We start from the raw sequence: 17,252 nt of genomic DNA, 5'->3' as shown, positions 1-17,252 counted from the left end.
GCTTTAAGTCTCTTGAAAAATCTTCGTCATCACATTTGTCTGTGAGTTAACGCTGTTTATCAAGCTCCACCTCCACGATTTGTTTTCATTTCTGGCTGTCAGTCAATGCTTCGTCTTCTTGAACCCTGTTATGCACTGTGTTCCCTAGAAGCTCATCTAAGCTGACAAACTCAAACTTCTCAGATTCCATCTCTATACCCACATGTTATGCACTTGACCTGTCCTTGTACACAACATGTTCATTAAAAGTAATTTTCCTACTTCTAATGATCTTCCAGTTTTGATTATCCCAAAACCTATGGCCAAATGCCTCATTAACTGTATCTCTAATATTTGTAGTCATATAGAGAGTATTTGTCTTGTATCCACGAGCCAAAATCCTGGCTCTCATGCTAACGTTCTACTTACCATTGTGAAAGCTAATAGCATACCCTTCTTCATCCAGTTGTCATACTGAAATCAAATTGTCCTTCTGTACTGGTTAATGTCTGATTTTCTACCGTTTCCATACCGAGTTATTGTTGACTTTAATGCGAATATCACCCATGCCCACAATATCCAACGCCGATTCGTTAGCCAAGTACACCACCAGCAACATAGATTCCAGTCTTCTTCCTTGGTTCCTTGCACCTTCTTAAAGTGCTAGTCTTGCCACAGTTCCAGCATTCTGGTTGATTACCAAATCCAGATTCGCTTTTACCTTTTCTGGATCTTGATCTGCCTCGACTAGAGTTTCAACCGTATCCTTTATCCTTTGTCTCGAGGTTTAAGGCAGCATCAGAACATGAGGCTTCGCTAGAATCCTTTCTGCACACCTTCTCACTTAGAATCAAATCCTGTATATCCTCATACTTGAGCTTACTCTTCCCTGCAGAACTGCTGATACCCATTCTCATGGCCTCCCAATTATTTGGCGCGTCATTTTTTTCAATTAAAAAATAATAAAATTTAAAACAATTTAAATATCAAAGAAAAAAAACAAAAAAAGAGAGAAAAATACTTTATTTATATTTATTTATTTTGTATTTTTTTTTTCATATTTTAAATTTTTCTCTGTGTTTTAAATTTAAATTTTAAATTGTTTTAAATTTTATTATTTTTTAATGGGATTTGATTCTTGTACAACACCAATACAACAACCCCTCACATAGGGTGGGCCCCAGTATTTGGGACCCACCCTCATGTGAGGGATTGTTGTACAGTTGTTATATTGGTGTCGTAAATCTAACATTTTCCTTTTTTAATTGAAAAAATAACACGTGGCAATGGTATTATGGGAATATTTCGACAAATAGGGTTTTCTTTGAGAAAATTACATTTAAACCTTCCAAACTACCAGCCGTTTTGTAAGTATCCCTCAGGCTACCAACCCTTGGGCTGGTCGACCACCCCAACCACCCCCGACTTTTTTGGTGGGTGGCTGACCACCCACTGGTTTTCAAGTTTTTTTATATAAATATAATTTGAGTTTTTTTTTTTTTTAGTAATTTTGATTCGATTCCAACTAAAGTATATGTGTTGTCACCAAACTAAGGAGTAGGAATACCGAATATCTATTCCATTACACTCTCTTTTAGGATGCATTTGAAATTGCGATTTCGTAGACAAAAAGTTCGATTTTAAACCAAATCGTAGAATATAAACCGTTTGAAAATTGAGTTTTTAAAAAATTGCAATTTGAAAATGCAGAAAACTATTTTTTTCAAATCGCAGGCAATTTGGTATTTTTTTGAAAATACAAAATTTTAAAAGGTTAACATGCAATTTGAAAGGTCAAATTATAATTTTACCAAACACTTAATTACAATTTTAAAAATTAATTTTTTAAATCGCACATTTTAAAATCTCGGACCTTGTTGCCGATAATATCAATTCCTTTGCTTTTTTATATGCAGTAATCAATTAACTTGATCCTCCTTCCTAACTCCAGCAACTTAACAACTACTCTCTCACTCTCTCTCACTCAATCTCTCTCGCTGTCTGTCCCTTCATTTCACACAGCGGAAAAAGCTATCGCTGCTAATCATGAGGCTCTTGTTTTGTACGCCACCCTCTCTCCGCCCCAATTCCTATCTCGTACGCCACCGCGTGTACACCACGACGACGAGCACCACCACCGACCTTCCTCTCTTTTCCTCCGCTTGGCTCACTCCGAAGCCGTCTCCTCCTGTACGTCTCCACCTTCTCTATCGTGCGCCGTTCGCTCCTCCCTTACGCCCTCCCTACTCTTCTGCGTGCATCCCACGCGCCGCCACCGGAGACTTCCTTCACGACGCCGGAGCCACCGCGGCTCTCATTGCCGGAGCCTACGCCCTTGTCTCCACCTTCGATCTCCTCACCCAGCGAAACCTCATTCCACAGGTTCAAATTTCTTCTTTTTTTTTTTGGATAAAATTAGTTCATATCTACATATATTTTGATCAAGGAATAAATTGAACAAATGATTAGATTGGCACTCTATAATTCTTAAATTAATTTATTATTATTATTCTTTTATGTGTTGGGTCCAGTCGTCGAACATGGATACTTTATGAACTCTTTTTTATTGTGTTACTGTGTTAGGACGGGGCAACTGTGATGCGTTGACCAATTTATAGCATGTCAGTTTTACATTGGGTTTTTGTCCTCAGACTCAGAGCCTTAGAATTACTCCAAAGCTCCATTAATATTTGCGTTGCTAAGCATTTTTTTCTTTCAATTAGAGAGAGTTGCTCACATTTATATATTGAGCTTGACTAATTAGATCCCTTATAATGTTAGGAACTTAGATACATTGAATTTGCAGGTTGTAATTTTTTGAATGCATCAGAATTTAGATTATAGAGTTGAAATACGTACCTCTGAATCAACTAAAGATACTAGGAACTTCGTTTGTTTCAACGTAAAGTATTCTGCAACTGCAAACATTTTGCAGAAAAACTATTCCTTTAGAATGAGGAGGGAGGCCAAGAAAAGTGTATCCCAGAAAAACTTCAAGTGCTTTTCTTGACTTATTATCTTTCTGGCTAGGTGTATCCCATATATACTCTGTGTACTTGGGCTGAGCTTTTTGCGCTTTTCTTGATATTTTGATTACTTATTAAAAAAAAACTAATGATTTTTTAGTGTTTTGCTGTCATCTTAAAAACAATTTTCATTGTTTGACTGATACTGAATTTTTCACTGTTGGGTGGCTCCTGTGGTGTTGGTGCTAGCAGGAGAAGGAGCGGTGTCTCGGGTGTGTCATGGTGTGAGAGTATGTTGGGAGGGGGTTTGAAGAAAGGAGCTGTAGACGGAAAATGTTTTACACCTTTTAAAAAACGTAAACCATTTTATGAAGAACAAGGGGTTGTATTATGGTTGATAAAAAATGTTTTACGGCTGACCAAGGTTTTCAAATGTAGCCAAACACCGGAAAATAATGAAAAAGTTTAATGTTGAAACAAATGGAAATATCTATGTCTCCGGCATTTTTAGTTTCTAGGAAGTAATGTTTGAAGTATCTTGTACCAGTTTTCTTGACATGAAGTGTCGTAGTTGGACTTCTTAACTGGTGTCTGTTGAATCTTTTTGATTTTGTACATACAATGCCTTCCAAATGCGCGCGTGCGCACACATATATATTTAATGGAAGAGTCAATTTGTTTGGTAATTTTCCTTGTGACAAGAAGGGATAATTGCGTTTTACCCCTATGCGGTTAGCTCGTAAAAACACAAAACCTCCCTACAGTTTAGGCCATAATTTTTAACCCCCTAATAGTCATGTCCAAAGAGTAGAAGTTAACATAAAAGCTACACATTACCTCTTAACCAATCAGAAAATGCCTAGTCATTGAGTTTTTTTTTTCCTCACTTTTCCTTAATTTTTCACTTAATTCCTTCACAATAAAAAATTGGTAGGACCTCTTTTTTCATTGAAAAAAAGAAACCAATTTGGCCATACATGATGATAGTGTGGATGAAGGTGTACAATTAATTCGTGATGTGACATAATGGAATTAGTTATTCTATTATCAGGCGATGGGTTGAGGTCTTGGGCGGGCAGCACAGCCTCCGGAGACACGGTTTTTTTTATTTTTATTTTTTTTTATTTATTAAATAAATTTATATATATATATATATATAGCTTGGTAACCCATCTTTACTTCTCTTTGACAAAATTTCTTTTCTCTACCGATTGGAGCAGAGTTTGAGCAGAAAGCTGGTGCATATATTATCTGGGCTGCTTTTCATGGCTTCTTGGCCAATTTTCAGGTATCCCTGCTCTCTGGATTCAAAATTGTAACCAGTTTATTATATTAACACCAGTGGTTCGAGTTGCTCTCCTCCTTAACTACTTCAGTTGGTCATTTAATCCTAGGATAGCACCTCAACAAAGGCTCGCTACTTTGCTTCTCTGGTTCCTCTTGTGAATTGCACGAGGCTTGTCATCCATGGTCTCTCATTGGCTTCTGATGAAGGACTCATAAAATCTGTTACTCGAGAAGGCAAACCAGAGTAATTTTTTTTCCACTTGTCATTGTCAATCTATTTGGATTCGTCTCTTTGTGATAGGAGAGATATTATTAGTGATTTTGCTTCGATATTTCCATGCTTGTAGGGAGTTGCTTAGAGGTCCTCTATATTATGTTCTAGTGTTGATTTTATGTGCTCTTGTCTTTTGGCGTGAATCTCCGGTTGGAGTGATCTCACTAGCAATGATGTGTGGTGGTGATGGTAATACCTGTTCCATCTCCAAATTCAGCTGTGCCTAACTCCTTCCAATCATTAACTTTTAAGTTGATGGCTTATAGGTGTTGCTGATATCATGGGTAGAAGATTCGGGTCCTCGAAACTTCCTTATAATCAACAGAAGAGTTGGGCGGGTAGCATTTCCATGTTTGTTTTTGGATTCCTGATTTCCATTGGGTGCGTTTGAAGCCAAATACTTTATCAAAACTTAAGTGCTATATATTGATTTTGGCATTCACATGAAAATTATCTTTGCACTGTAGGATGCTGTATTACTATTCAGTTCTTGGATATTTCCAATTGGATTGGATTTCGACGGCTCAAAAGGTTGCTGTAGTATCTCTGGCTGCAACTGTGGTGGAGTCCCTTCCAACCACGGAGGCAGTAGATGACAACATATCTGTTCCTTTGGCAAGCATGGCAGCGGCATTTTTGAGTTTTGGTTTCTAGCTCATTGCACTCTTTTTTTTTTTTTTTCCCCCCCCTTCCTTAGATTAGTCCTGTAATTGATGTGTTGTCTATTGTGGGTCTCCTTAAATGTCCTGTAAATCATTGCCTCTGTGACACATTTGTTAATGTTGTAATGAGTCAAACAATTAAGATGCTTTCTCTTTTTTATTGAACCAAATGAACATAGTTTATTACTTTACTATCTTGACTTTCAGAACAAATCCTATGGCTTTATTTCATAGCATAAGCCAACAAAATAGTCTTATCCAAAACCATTTGGAATTGATCATGAAGAGCTCTTTTGCCTTTTAATGACCTTTTTGATTTACTTTTTCATGTACATCTTATCTTTACTTTCTTTTTGTTTGATTTGTATCTTTCCTTCATATGGTTCTTGAATTTGCTATATTTTTCTTTAGGACTAAAGATTATTGAGGGCAAATGGTAAAGATCAGCTAGTTGTCCTAGTATAGATCATAATTTGCAAACCTTAAAGGGTGTTTTAGTGACCTAGCGCTAGGTACTAGCATTTCATCTTTTTAGGTTCCTCTTCACTTCCCTCTCCCTTAAAGTCATATTTAAGAGTTGCTAACAATCTTGTTTGTCACTTAGGTCTGATTATTGATTACATGAAGATTGTTAAATAGTGAGCACAACCTTATTAAAATTGAGTAATGCTATTTTTCACGCTTATTTATTATATTTATATTATGCCGTCTGATGTTGCGTGCTTTAAATGGTTTTTCATTCAACCACTTAATAAAAAAAAATGTTAGTCATTTACAATGCATTATGTCAGCTGGTATGACATGAGCATGAATAGCAGTATCACTCATTATAGTTTTAGTAATTGTTGTCAGGCTTTCAAAGCTGCAAGACCTCAGGGCATACTTGCTTTGTTAAAGTAAGCAAAATCATTTACTTCTATAAACTTTTTATTATATTTACTTCTTAGCAAGATGCCTGCAAATTTGAAAGATCATAGAGGTGAAAGATGATCAATGTTAAAAATTAAAAGAATAACAATTCTGTTCAGCATAATAAAACCCTACCCTTGCTTCATTCGTTTAGCAAGCCAATGAAATAGTCTTATTTATCCCGAAACGTCCGGACTTGTCAATGGCAACGTTCTTTTGATTTATGCCTTTTTTGATCTTGTTTGATTTGTATCTCTCTTTCCCTAACATATGCTGATGCTTCTCCGTTAATTTGGCAGTTCCAAAATCATATTTGGCACAAGTAATATATATAGCAACTACTGAACTGGATTCCAGGATATAAGATTTAATTTTTGTTCCAAATCTTGAAGAAGGTTCATATCTACAATGATTCCTAACCGTTCTACCAACAATTAAAGTTCATGGAAAAGAAAATAGACAATATAATTAAGCGAAAAAGCCAGAGAAGTGTTCTTAGATGAATTACACACGAACTTACAATCTATTACAAGAGTGCACATATATATATATATATATATATATATATATATATATATATATATATATATATATATATATATATATATATATATATGAAGAGAGTACCTTGAGGACAAACCACTAAGGTCATGATCCTTCATAAGACACTTTAATGGGGTAGGGTTGACCTGAATGAAGAGATAGTTTCCAACGAAAAGATCACCAAAGTGAGCCTGACTCTCCTTCAATCTCTTCAACACCCCACCCCAAGAAACCCTGACTGAAGACAGCAGCCTAACAGCCTAACTTTCCTCTAGAATCTTCTCAAGCTTGGGACCTTAAGCCTGAATCTCCTCCTTGAAGGCACCCTTTTGGACCTGCTGTACCAGTTCCTCGATATCAAGATTTATGCCTTTTTCGATCCTGTTTGATTTCTATCTTTCCTTTTTATGGCAACAGTTCTTTGCTCCCTTAAAGTTTAACAACTACCAACAATCTTGTTCGACAACTTAAGTATTTTTTATTACTATAAGATTGTTAAATAGTGTGCACAAACCTATATGATCTTCATAAATGTTGTCAAAAACATTTTAATGTCCTAAGACATTGGAGCATGCTAGTTTTGTTTCCATTGCAAAATCATCTGCCGATATATACTTGCGAGAAATTCTATGTCACACAGGGCTAAGAATGACCATTACACAAGATTAAGGAAGTAGCAATTCCATTCATCAACAAACCAATTATCTTTATTCTTTTTGAGAAAATGACTAGGATTATATTACAAAATAAGTAAAATTAGTTCTAGAATAGAACACATCAGAAATAACTGTAGAAAGAGAAGTTTATAACTCAAAGCCTCACATCTATCAATCTCAAGCTGCTGAGGTTGCCTAATTTTATGTTGTCACTCGGCAATTCTTCAAGCTGATCAATTGGGAACACTGGTTGGCTTCAAAAGTGATCATGTAGCAATTAGGAACACTGTTTGGCTTCATGCTGTTGCTTTTGTAGTGGTATGTTGCAACATTATTATGCTACTCTGCCTTGTATGGCAATAGTGTTAATATTGGCAGTACAACTCTCATTTCCCAAGAACAAAGATATCACAAAATTAGCCATTTCATGAATAGAAGAAAAATTCATGGAAACCTGAGCTCAAAGCTAAAGTGCTGACTCAAACAACAATGTTAAAGAAATAAGAATCACCTGAAAATATATACACTTGATCGTTGATGGATAAATATGAGTAATCTCAACAATTTACAAGAATCTGATCAGAATCCATAATCTTTCCAAGCTACCAAATCAACCAAAAGAGCAAGAGAAAGAGATTAGTGAATAAATGCATGTCCCATTATCTTAGTTTCAGTACCAAGAAAAGCTACCGATATACATAAACAATCAAGTAATTAAGCACCAGCTGAAAGTACTAACTAAATCAAATATTTGAACAAGTTTAAATAAATACATTCAAACAAAGTAAATCCCAATGTAATTAACAATTAACTCAAAAAACAACAGGTCTTCAACAACCTTTAAGATAAATGCTTTTAAGATTTGGAATTTGATACTTTGAAAGATAGTAGAGGACCATGGGAGAGAGACAGGGACAAAGGAAAACAAATATAAAATTCCCAAATGTTGCAATCAGCACACTAAACCCCAATAAATCATAGCAGTAGAGCTATCAAGACAAACACTAGAAACCCAACCAAATATTTATATTTAAAAATGAGAGACAAATACAAAAAAAATTAAGAACTAGTAGCAGTTAATAATAGGGAAAAAAAAAAAGCTTACCAAGCAATGCTCAAACTCAAAGAACCCAGCTGTGTAAGTCATCCTCACGCTCCCCTACACCTCTTCCATTTGACATCAACAGCATCATCAAAAAGAACAAGAACCATCCATATTTTCTTCACTAAAAAAAAGAAAAAGAAAAAAGAAGAATAAGAAACTGAAAAACATGACCAAAAACCAAAATCAAAGAAAACCAAACGTTTCGATACTGAGAGAAAAATGAAGAAAATGAAGGTGAAGAAGGTGGGTACTTCAAGTTCTATGAAAGATGAAAATAAAAATGACGATTAATTTACCTGATTAAGTCGAAGATGCATGGGTGCTTGAATGTTCTTCTTGCTGAGACGGATACAGTAAGTCTAACTCTGGAATGTGAGAAATTTTTGCCCAATCCTCACCTGTGTCTCTCTTGCATCTTCGCAATAAGATGGGACAATCCTTAATTTTTAGCCTCTGCAAAGAAGTTAGCCTACCCATTCCTTCGGGCAGCGATGTCAAATTGGAGCATCGAGAAATTTCAAAGACTTTAAGGGATTTGCAGTTGTGGATCCAGTCTGGTACAGCCGTCAAGTTTTCACAATTGTTAATCTTGAGATTTTCTAGAGTGGTAGCATGTTGAAGCCCTGAGGGAAGAGACAACAATTTTGAAAGTCCAAAGAAGTGAAGAGAGAAGAGGCTCTTAAGGCCTTGCCATTGCATCTCATCCTCATCGTTGGCAAACTCAAGCTCTGGACAATCCCCAAGCTGCAGGCGTTGGAGGGAAGTTAGTTGTTGGAGTGGCAGGGTTACTAGATCTGTAATGGAATGTAGTGTTAAACGCTTCAATTTCGAGAGAGGAATGGATGAAGAGGATGTTGTTGCTGCTGATATAGGGCTTTGCGGCGTTGCCATATTCATCATCATTGTATGTTGCAATGGCTTCCAGCTAGTATTATTTAGGACCAACTCTTCTTCAAGATGTGGAAACATTGGTATGGAAGTCAACATTGGGGACCCACTGATCTTTAATTTTGAGAGACGAGGAAAGGAAGGGAGTGAAGGATGCTCTGTTATTTCAACGAAATTGACCTCCACCGGAGAATCCCTCCTCCTCCACCAGCCCTTGAGATTATTGCAATAATAGAGCTCGATACACTCGAGGGATGGGAAGAATGGTTCTAGCGTTGATGAAGAAGAAGAAGAGAAGTCATTGCTATCTGATATGTACTGGATACCATCCATATTTTTAAGAATAAGAGTCTTGAGAGAAGGCAGTTGACTCAATGGTGGCAGATATTGGCATTTCTTACACTTGTATAATTCAAATTTAATAAGATTTGTGAGTGATGAAACCCAACTCGTAATCCTTAAACCCGGATAGTCATTCAAATATAAATCTTTCAGATTTGGGGGCAGTTGGAAGCCTTCAAATGATGTTCCATCCTCGACAACGTCCCAATCTCTTTCAAGATCCGAATTCCAAAATAAACGCAAATCATGAAGATGTTGTAAATCCTTTAGAGTTGCATCCTTAAATTCTGATGCAACACCTTTCACATGACCTAGATTTGTAATATTTAAGAATCCTCTCAGCTGATTTAGTCCGTTCAATTCTCGTAAATCAGCGCAATGACTGGAGTGAGAACCCGAGGGGACCACAAAGTTTGTTAACATCCGAAGATTATTCAGTTGCCCCAATCCACGTGGCATATAAGTCAAAGCATCACAAAAATCTATCTCAAGATGCTTGAGATTGACCAATTTTTTAATGTCTCTCGGCAATTCTTCAAGCGATTTACAACATACGAGTCTTAGTGTTTGCAAATTATGCAAACTGGTTATAGAATCGGGTAACTTCTTCATTTTTGGATTTACAGAGAGATTAAGATGCCTTAAATGCTTCAACTCCCCAATAGAGCTTGGCACAGAATCAAGATATCTACACGACAAATCCAACATGCGCAAGAACTTGAAACTTGAAAAAAGCTCATCACAATCAATCTTATACCCATAGCTATTGAAGAAAAGAATTGTTCGCATCCTACTTGCTTCACACAATGAAGAAATACGTCTATCGTAACCAACAAGTAATGATACATGACGATTTTTCTTATCAACGTTTGTCTTCTTATCATCCAATGTGGCGATCAACGATCCTGCCACTGATATGGCAAGATCATGCATGAGGTCATGCATTTTGCAATGAATTACGTCACCGAAGTCATCCGTTTCAGCTTCTTGAAAGAATGATCTCCATAGTAATTCCTTCAAATACTCATTACCAACCTCTTCTAAACATCGGTTTTGATCATCAGATGACAAGACAAATCCTTGTGCTATCCAATGCATAACCAGTTCTGATATACAAAACTTGTAATCCTTTGGAAACAGACAGCAATAAGCAAAGCAGTGCTTCAAATGTGAAGGAAGATGATCATAACTCAGTTTCAGAGTTGGTATGATGCCATTTTCTTCTTGAGAAATTTTTGAGAGTTCATTGTTCTTAAACGACAACCACTCTTTTTCGGAATTTTTGGAGCCTAGTAAACTTCCGATTGTCGTTATGGCCAGAGGGACACCTGAACACTTTCCTACCATCTCCTTCCCAAGTGCGACGATGTTTGAATTATTCGGCTCTTGTCCCTTCTCAAACGCCTTCAGCTTGAATAAAGACCATGACTCGTCTTCACCTAAACCCTTCAAGGGATATGATTCAACTGTTCCGATAATCTTTGCAACGCTTTCTTGTCGAATGGTCCTTGCAACGACTTCATTGCGGGTAGTCACCAATATTCTACTGCCTCTTGCACCACCCATCAGCACTACTTTCAAGCGACACCATTTTTCATGATCGCCATTCCACACATCATCCAACACGAGGAAGTATTTCTTTCCTTCGATTTCTTTTAGGAGATTTTTTACCAATGTATCCATTTCAACGGTTGCTGGTTTCTCCTTGTCTTTCTCCTTGTCTTTCTTATTGTCTTCTGCAGATTTTAAGATTTTTGCAACAATATTTTTAACATCGAAGATATCAGAGACACACACCCACATTTTGGGTTCAAAGCCATTTTGAACCTCCTCATCATTATATACGAGTTGAGCAAGTGTAGTCTTTCCCAATCCACCGATGCTAACAATTGGAAGGACTGAAACATTCTCTTCAACTTTGGAGTCCATCAAACAGTCAATAACAGCCTTCTTATCATTCTCTCGCCCAATAACCAGTTCCTCGCGTACCAAAGAATGAGTTTGATCCCTCTCCCTGTTCACGACTCGTGTCTCCACATGGCGTACCTCCAACTGGAATTTCTGCCTATCGGCGTTGATGGCATCTAACCTCTTTCTTATAGCCTTAATCTTCCGGGCCATTATGACACGATAGGCAAGCTGGTTTGATTTGGAAAAGAAGATGCGTACCTTTTTGGCCTTCTTATCACGGGTCATTATGTCTCTCCGTAGAGCTTCAGTGGAAACGGCATCCAGCAAGTCATCCGCATCGTAAACGACATCTTCTAGCCTTCCGAGCCAACGACTAACAGCACGATCTCCAGCAGCCTGTTTCTCCTCCGCATCGAGAAGCACATCTTTGATTGTTGAAACGGTGTTGGCCAGGCTTTCAATCTCATCTCTGACACCCCAGAGCAGTCCGATCTTTTTGGCAGCCGATGAGCACAAAGCCTCAATGAGTCGCTCCACAGGAACGAAGAGAAGTTCGGCCATTTCTTGAAAGTGAGTGAAGAAGGAATGTTCAAAACTCTAAAGTGAAGTAATTGAAGACCGATCGAGTTGAAAGAAGAGTGAGTAACCCAGAGTAACGAGTGGAAGGCAAACGTGTTTGGAGCAAATTATTTTTGAATATGCGTGACAGCAGCAACTCTGTCCTATATTTCAGCCAGCTGTCTACAAAATATTTGGGTTAAAACAAATAATAATAATAAAAAGTAAAAAAAATTGAAATATTTGAAAGTTAACTATCTTAGAAAAAAATAGAGAATGAGGTAGAGCCAGTAGCGGTTGGAAAGTTAATTATCATGTTTGTTTCGTTTCACAACTGAGGTACCTTTAAATGTTATTATTGAATTTGTAATAAATTATAATTTAATTTTGAGAAAAAAAAAAAATATTTCCACCCTATATAATTATGTACACAATTAATAATAAAAAGTAAAAAGTAAAAAGTAAAAAAGTTGAAATGTTGAAATGTTGGACAAAATTTGGAGTTGGCTTGGGAATGAGTGGAAACGTGACTCAGGGAAATCTTATCGTGGTTTTTGAGACAGATGACTTCACGTGAATAAAGGTGTTGATTCTTTAAAAAAAAAAAAAGAATAAAGAATAAAGGTGTTGATTCTTTCAAAAAAAAAGAAAAAAGAATAAAGGTGTTGATGAATAGACTACTCTACTTTCTCTTCACTCGATGCTTTGGCTTTTATCTTCAAATTCATTAGATTAAATTTTGTTCCTGGAAAATACTCTATTTTTAAAATTTTTATTTTTAAAAATAATTTTCAAACGATATTTCATCATTTTATATATCTTATATCTTATAAGAATATAACATATTTTTTAAAATGATAAATTACAAAAAATTATAATATATTATTTAAAAATTAAATTTTGAGAAAAAATTTTGAATGTGTAGTACTTCTCTTTGTTCATTCAAACCTCAATCAGTTTATCAAAAACAATAAATTCTGCACTACAGTGTCCTTTTTTTTTTTTTTTTTTTTTCTTTTAGGAAAAGAAAACCTTTCATTGAGATCAAATAGCGTTACAACAGCAGACACCACAAGAGTGAAGCATAAAACAGACACCCTAAAGGTGTTCAAACATCTCAATACAGTACAGACAGTTGCTACTAAATAAACCCAGCCAACAGAATGATGCCTCTGCGTTGACATACACTTTTACTTGAACAGGGAGTCGGTCACACATTCTGGGCGACTGCCAATGACTAGATTAATGTACGTACAAAGCAAACTGTCCAAAGAAACACAACCTATAACAAAACAGGAAAAGCTCAACAGAGAAAACTGTCTGCCGGGAAAGCTGTCTTAATATCAAAATAATTTATTTTAAATTTTTAGTAATAATAAAATAATTTTATAGCCTACGCACATTCGATAAAAACCAAAGGAATCCCTTGTGCGACACAGCAGGTACTTTTAAGAAAAGCATTATTAACCCTTTACTCCACCCAGTTGTCTACAAAATGTTTTATATTGCGTTCATGATTTACCAGTAAAAAAAAAAAAAAAAAAAAAAACCCTTTATATCATAAATAGAAACAGCTTCATTGAATTTTCAAAAGAGTAAAAAGGGGTACATTTAAACAGTGGGTTGAATTCAAAAGAGACAGCAGGCCATTTTCATTCTATGGAAATAGTTTAATAGAAGAAAACTTTCATTCAAATCTTTCAAAATTAAAGCAACAGTAGTAGTTAGTTTATATTATTATTATTATTATTATTATTTTATGTTTAAAGAAAATTTTATGAAAAATATCAAAAAAATCTCCAACAACAAATGCTCTATAATTAGATAAGTGAGTTGGAAATGAATAATTATTCCATATATATACATGTCTACTATACATTTATCCCTTCAAAAAAAAAATAAAAATGTCTACTATACATTTTCTATGCATTATTTTAATGTAAAAAAAAGTATATTTAATTGATTTAGAAAAGAGTTGAAAGTAGGAAATAAAGAAAAAAATTAAATAAGAGTAAAAAAGTAATATTTAATTGATATAAAAAATTTAAGGGAATATATTGTAGGACGTTTTTTTATAAGGAAATAAAAAGTAATTTTATTTTCTAAATATAAGAAAAATAGTTGAAAATTTGCTGCTAGTACTCTTTATAAGTTAAACACTTAATTTTAAAGATTTTATTTTTTAAAAAAATAAAAATAAAAAATGTAGCATGAGAGATCAATTGTGATTGTTTTAGTTGGGCATAATTAAAATATTATAAAATTTTTATTCTAAGTTTGATTGAGTTATAATCTGACTTAGTTCCATTGATCATCAAAATATTAGTAAAATTCTTGACGATTAATATTAATAAAATTTTTTAAAAAAATTATTATTTTGAGAGTCACCCAACAGCACTTTAAGAATTTTGTTGAGACCACCATTGTCAATTTGTCATTCAATTTTGAGACTTGTTTGTTGATTATATACTGCAAAACTTTCCTCTAAAGTTTATGGTCACCATAGTAATTTCCATCCCTTTTCTTCTACACTATCAATTAAATCTAACATGAAATTCAAATTCTGATTAGAGAAATCCCGAAAGTATCATAGATTATAGAGGTGATTTTTATCTGCTTTGTTTCTGCTTCATCAATTACTCGCCCGTGCCCACCAAAAGATAGAGTTTGCCTTCACATTTCCAAGATAAAGGGAAAAGAGGGCTGCCTAAATAGACAATTGGTTGAGCAGCCACTGCTTTAATTTATAAAACAGTTGATAATTCAATTTTCTCCTTTGTTAAATTGTGTGGGTTTGATAGAAAAAATGGTTAACATTCGTTGAAGCCTCACTCCACTCCCATTGTCTCAAGACTATCCACCGTCCCTAATATGCCTTCAAAACATGGACATTAAATTTTATATTTTTTATTAAAAAAAATCTAGTTGATGGTTTAAATTAAAAATGCAAAGCCAGCATTAAAAGTGAAATACATCTTTCCATTCAGCATACATTAATAATTATCGGTATTTCTTTTTTTCTTTTCAAATAATATTGGATGAGACATGCCAAGTCAAACAAAGGGCTCTTTTAGCAAAGAAATGGGCATTTCCCTTTCCCATTTATCCCAAAAATAACTAACTTCAAAACATTCCAACTTTATATCACATCAATAATTTTTTATTATTATTTAAATAAAAAAATTCACTACAATACAAATTTTTTTCACTTTTCTATACAAATTCTTTTTACTTTATATCATATCAATCAATTCTAATTTCCACTATCAATTCTCCTTCCATTACCAAACAAGCCCAAAATAAACTCTAAAATGCCAGTAAAAACGCGTCTGGAAATTGATTTGAAGAAAAATAAGCACGCTCTCATCACTGGGCCTACCAGTAAACACACTAAATGGCCCTCGAAATGACAACACGATGACTTCAAATGTTTGACAAAATTTGGAGCAATTATTGTTGGGAATCTTACCGTGGTTTATGAGACAACGCTTGGCAATTCGAGTTCACGGATTGGGTTCGTGTCAACCCGGCCGACCCGATTGTATAAACGGGTTCGACACGAACACGACCCGATTAATAATTGAGTAACCCGAACACGACTTGATAAACACGATTAGTAATCGGGTAACCCGTTAACCCGACACAACTCGTATACACATATCCAAATGGACATTGCTGATAATCCTTAGCTTCCAGGTATACATTCAATTATTCAAACAGACTTAGAAGACGTTCGCAATTACAGGCTGATCAATGATCCATGGCCCATATCAAATAATTCAGAAAAATCAATCAAAACCCATATTTATATACATGTTTTTGTTTGAGTGAGCATCAGGGTGTACCAGGGAGAGAGCCGGAGAGAAGATGCAGAGGGCAGAGAGACGAGATCGAAGTGGCCAATGAGTATTACTTCTTTCCGAGCTAGGAGAACGGTGATGGTGATTCGGTGAAGACTGTCAAGTGGTGATTCCAAATTCCAATTTCCACAGATTCGGGCACTAAAGAGTTGAAAAGTGATGAAGCCTGAAGGGCGTGCGGCGGTACTGTAGTGCGGCCGTGATGCAGTACAGCGGTGCGGCGGTAGCAGCGGTACTTCGGTGTGGCTGTGATGCGGTAGCAACGGTACTTCAGTGCGGCCGTGCGGGTCTGCAGTCTACTGCGGCTAGGGTTTTGTTCCCTAGTCTAATGCCTCACTAATTTCTAATTCAGATTCAATGATTCTTCACGGAATCACGATTTCATTTTCACGTTTTTTTATAAATAAATAAATAAATAAAAAGGGTAGCCGGGTCACAATCGTATTCGTGGGTCAACCCGCGGATTGACCTGCAAAACACGATTATAATCGGGTAAAAATCGGGCTGACCCGATTATGATCCGATTATGACCCGAACCCAATAATACTAAACTCAAACCCGAATTTTTCGTGTTGGGTCCTCTAGTCGTATCAAAAATTGCCAACCCTAGGAACAAAGATGTCTTCACGTGAATAAACATGTCTACTTCTTTTCACCCGATGCTTTTGTCTTTTTTATTCAAATTCATTGTATTAGATTTTGTTGATTCAGACCACTCAACCCTCTGATGTTTATGGTCACCAGAAATTTCCATCCCTTTTCTTCTGCACCATCAATTAAATCCAATATGAAATTTAAATTGTGATTAGACAAATCCCAAAAGTATCATAAATTATAGAGGTGATTTTTATCCAATTTGTTTTTACTTCATTAATTCACTGGTGCCCACCAAAGAGACAGTTTAGTTTCACATTTTCAGATGATTTTTTTTTTTTTTTTTTGAAATTTAAAAAAGTACACTTTTTATGTTTTCAAATCTCAATTTCAAGTAATTCTTCCTTTTGAGATTATGTTTACGAAATTACAAGGTCAAACGTCTTTCAATTCACATTTTCATTTCAAGCTAAGGGGAAAAGAGGGTTCTGTAAATAAACAAAATCAATTGCGCAGCCACCGTCTTAACTTAAAAAACAGGTGATAATTCATTTTTCTTCTGATAAATTTCGTGAATTTCATAAAATGGTTTGCTTTCATTGAAGCCTTCGCTCCACTCCCATAGTCTACGGACTCTTTATTGTCTCTAGTATGCCTCAAAACATGGAAATTACGAGAGAAAAAAAAATCTTCTTGATGGTTTAAAAAATTTATTTTA

At 35.5% G+C, this 17,252-nt stretch overlaps 2 protein-coding genes across 5 annotated transcripts; one reads left to right on the top strand and one right to left on the bottom strand.

Annotated features, from left to right (window-relative positions):
• The first annotated feature begins 1,907 nt into the window (after positions 1-1,907).
• LOC133880704 (probable phytol kinase 1, chloroplastic) lies at positions 1,908-5,359 on the top strand. Of its 2 annotated transcripts, none has more exons than XM_062319697.1 (6): positions 1,908-2,361; positions 4,166-4,233; positions 4,345-4,476; positions 4,580-4,695; positions 4,773-4,844; positions 4,974-5,359. In XM_062319697.1, the coding sequence occupies exons 1-6, from the start codon at positions 2,026-2,028 to the stop codon at positions 5,045-5,047; spliced, it is 798 nt and encodes a 265-aa protein (XP_062175681.1). In that variant the 5' UTR covers positions 1,908-2,025; the 3' UTR covers positions 5,048-5,359. The 2 variants fall into 2 exon arrangements, with proteins under 2 accessions (XP_062175681.1, XP_062175680.1); XM_062319696.1 differs by having other exon boundaries at positions 4,773-4,887.
• A 1,926-nt stretch (positions 5,360-7,285) lies between these two features.
• LOC133879764 (putative disease resistance protein RGA4) lies at positions 7,286-12,452 on the bottom strand. Of its 3 annotated transcripts, none has more exons than XM_062318542.1 (4): positions 8,678-12,452; positions 8,382-8,497; positions 7,788-7,878; positions 7,286-7,624 (listed from the first exon to the last, which is right to left on the bottom strand). In XM_062318542.1, exon 1 carries the CDS (start codon positions 12,081-12,083, stop codon positions 8,682-8,684), a length of 3,402 nt encoding a protein of 1,133 aa, XP_062174526.1. In that variant the 5' UTR covers positions 12,084-12,452; the 3' UTR covers positions 7,286-7,624; positions 7,788-7,878; positions 8,382-8,497; positions 8,678-8,681. The 3 variants fall into 3 exon arrangements, with proteins under 3 accessions (XP_062174526.1, XP_062174524.1, XP_062174525.1); XM_062318540.1 differs by having other exon boundaries at positions 8,382-8,502; positions 8,678-12,432; XM_062318541.1 differs by having other exon boundaries at positions 7,286-7,620; positions 8,382-8,502; positions 8,678-12,432.
• Between the last annotated feature and the right edge of the window lie 4,800 nt (positions 12,453-17,252).

Source organism: Alnus glutinosa, chromosome 10 (assembly GCF_958979055.1).
Source record: "Alnus glutinosa chromosome 10, dhAlnGlut1.1, whole genome shotgun sequence".
NCBI classification, from domain to species: Eukaryota; Viridiplantae; Streptophyta; class Magnoliopsida; order Fagales; family Betulaceae; genus Alnus; species Alnus glutinosa.
The sequence above is the reverse complement of the archived record's forward strand: the minus strand, read 5'-3'. Positions and strand labels throughout refer to the sequence as shown.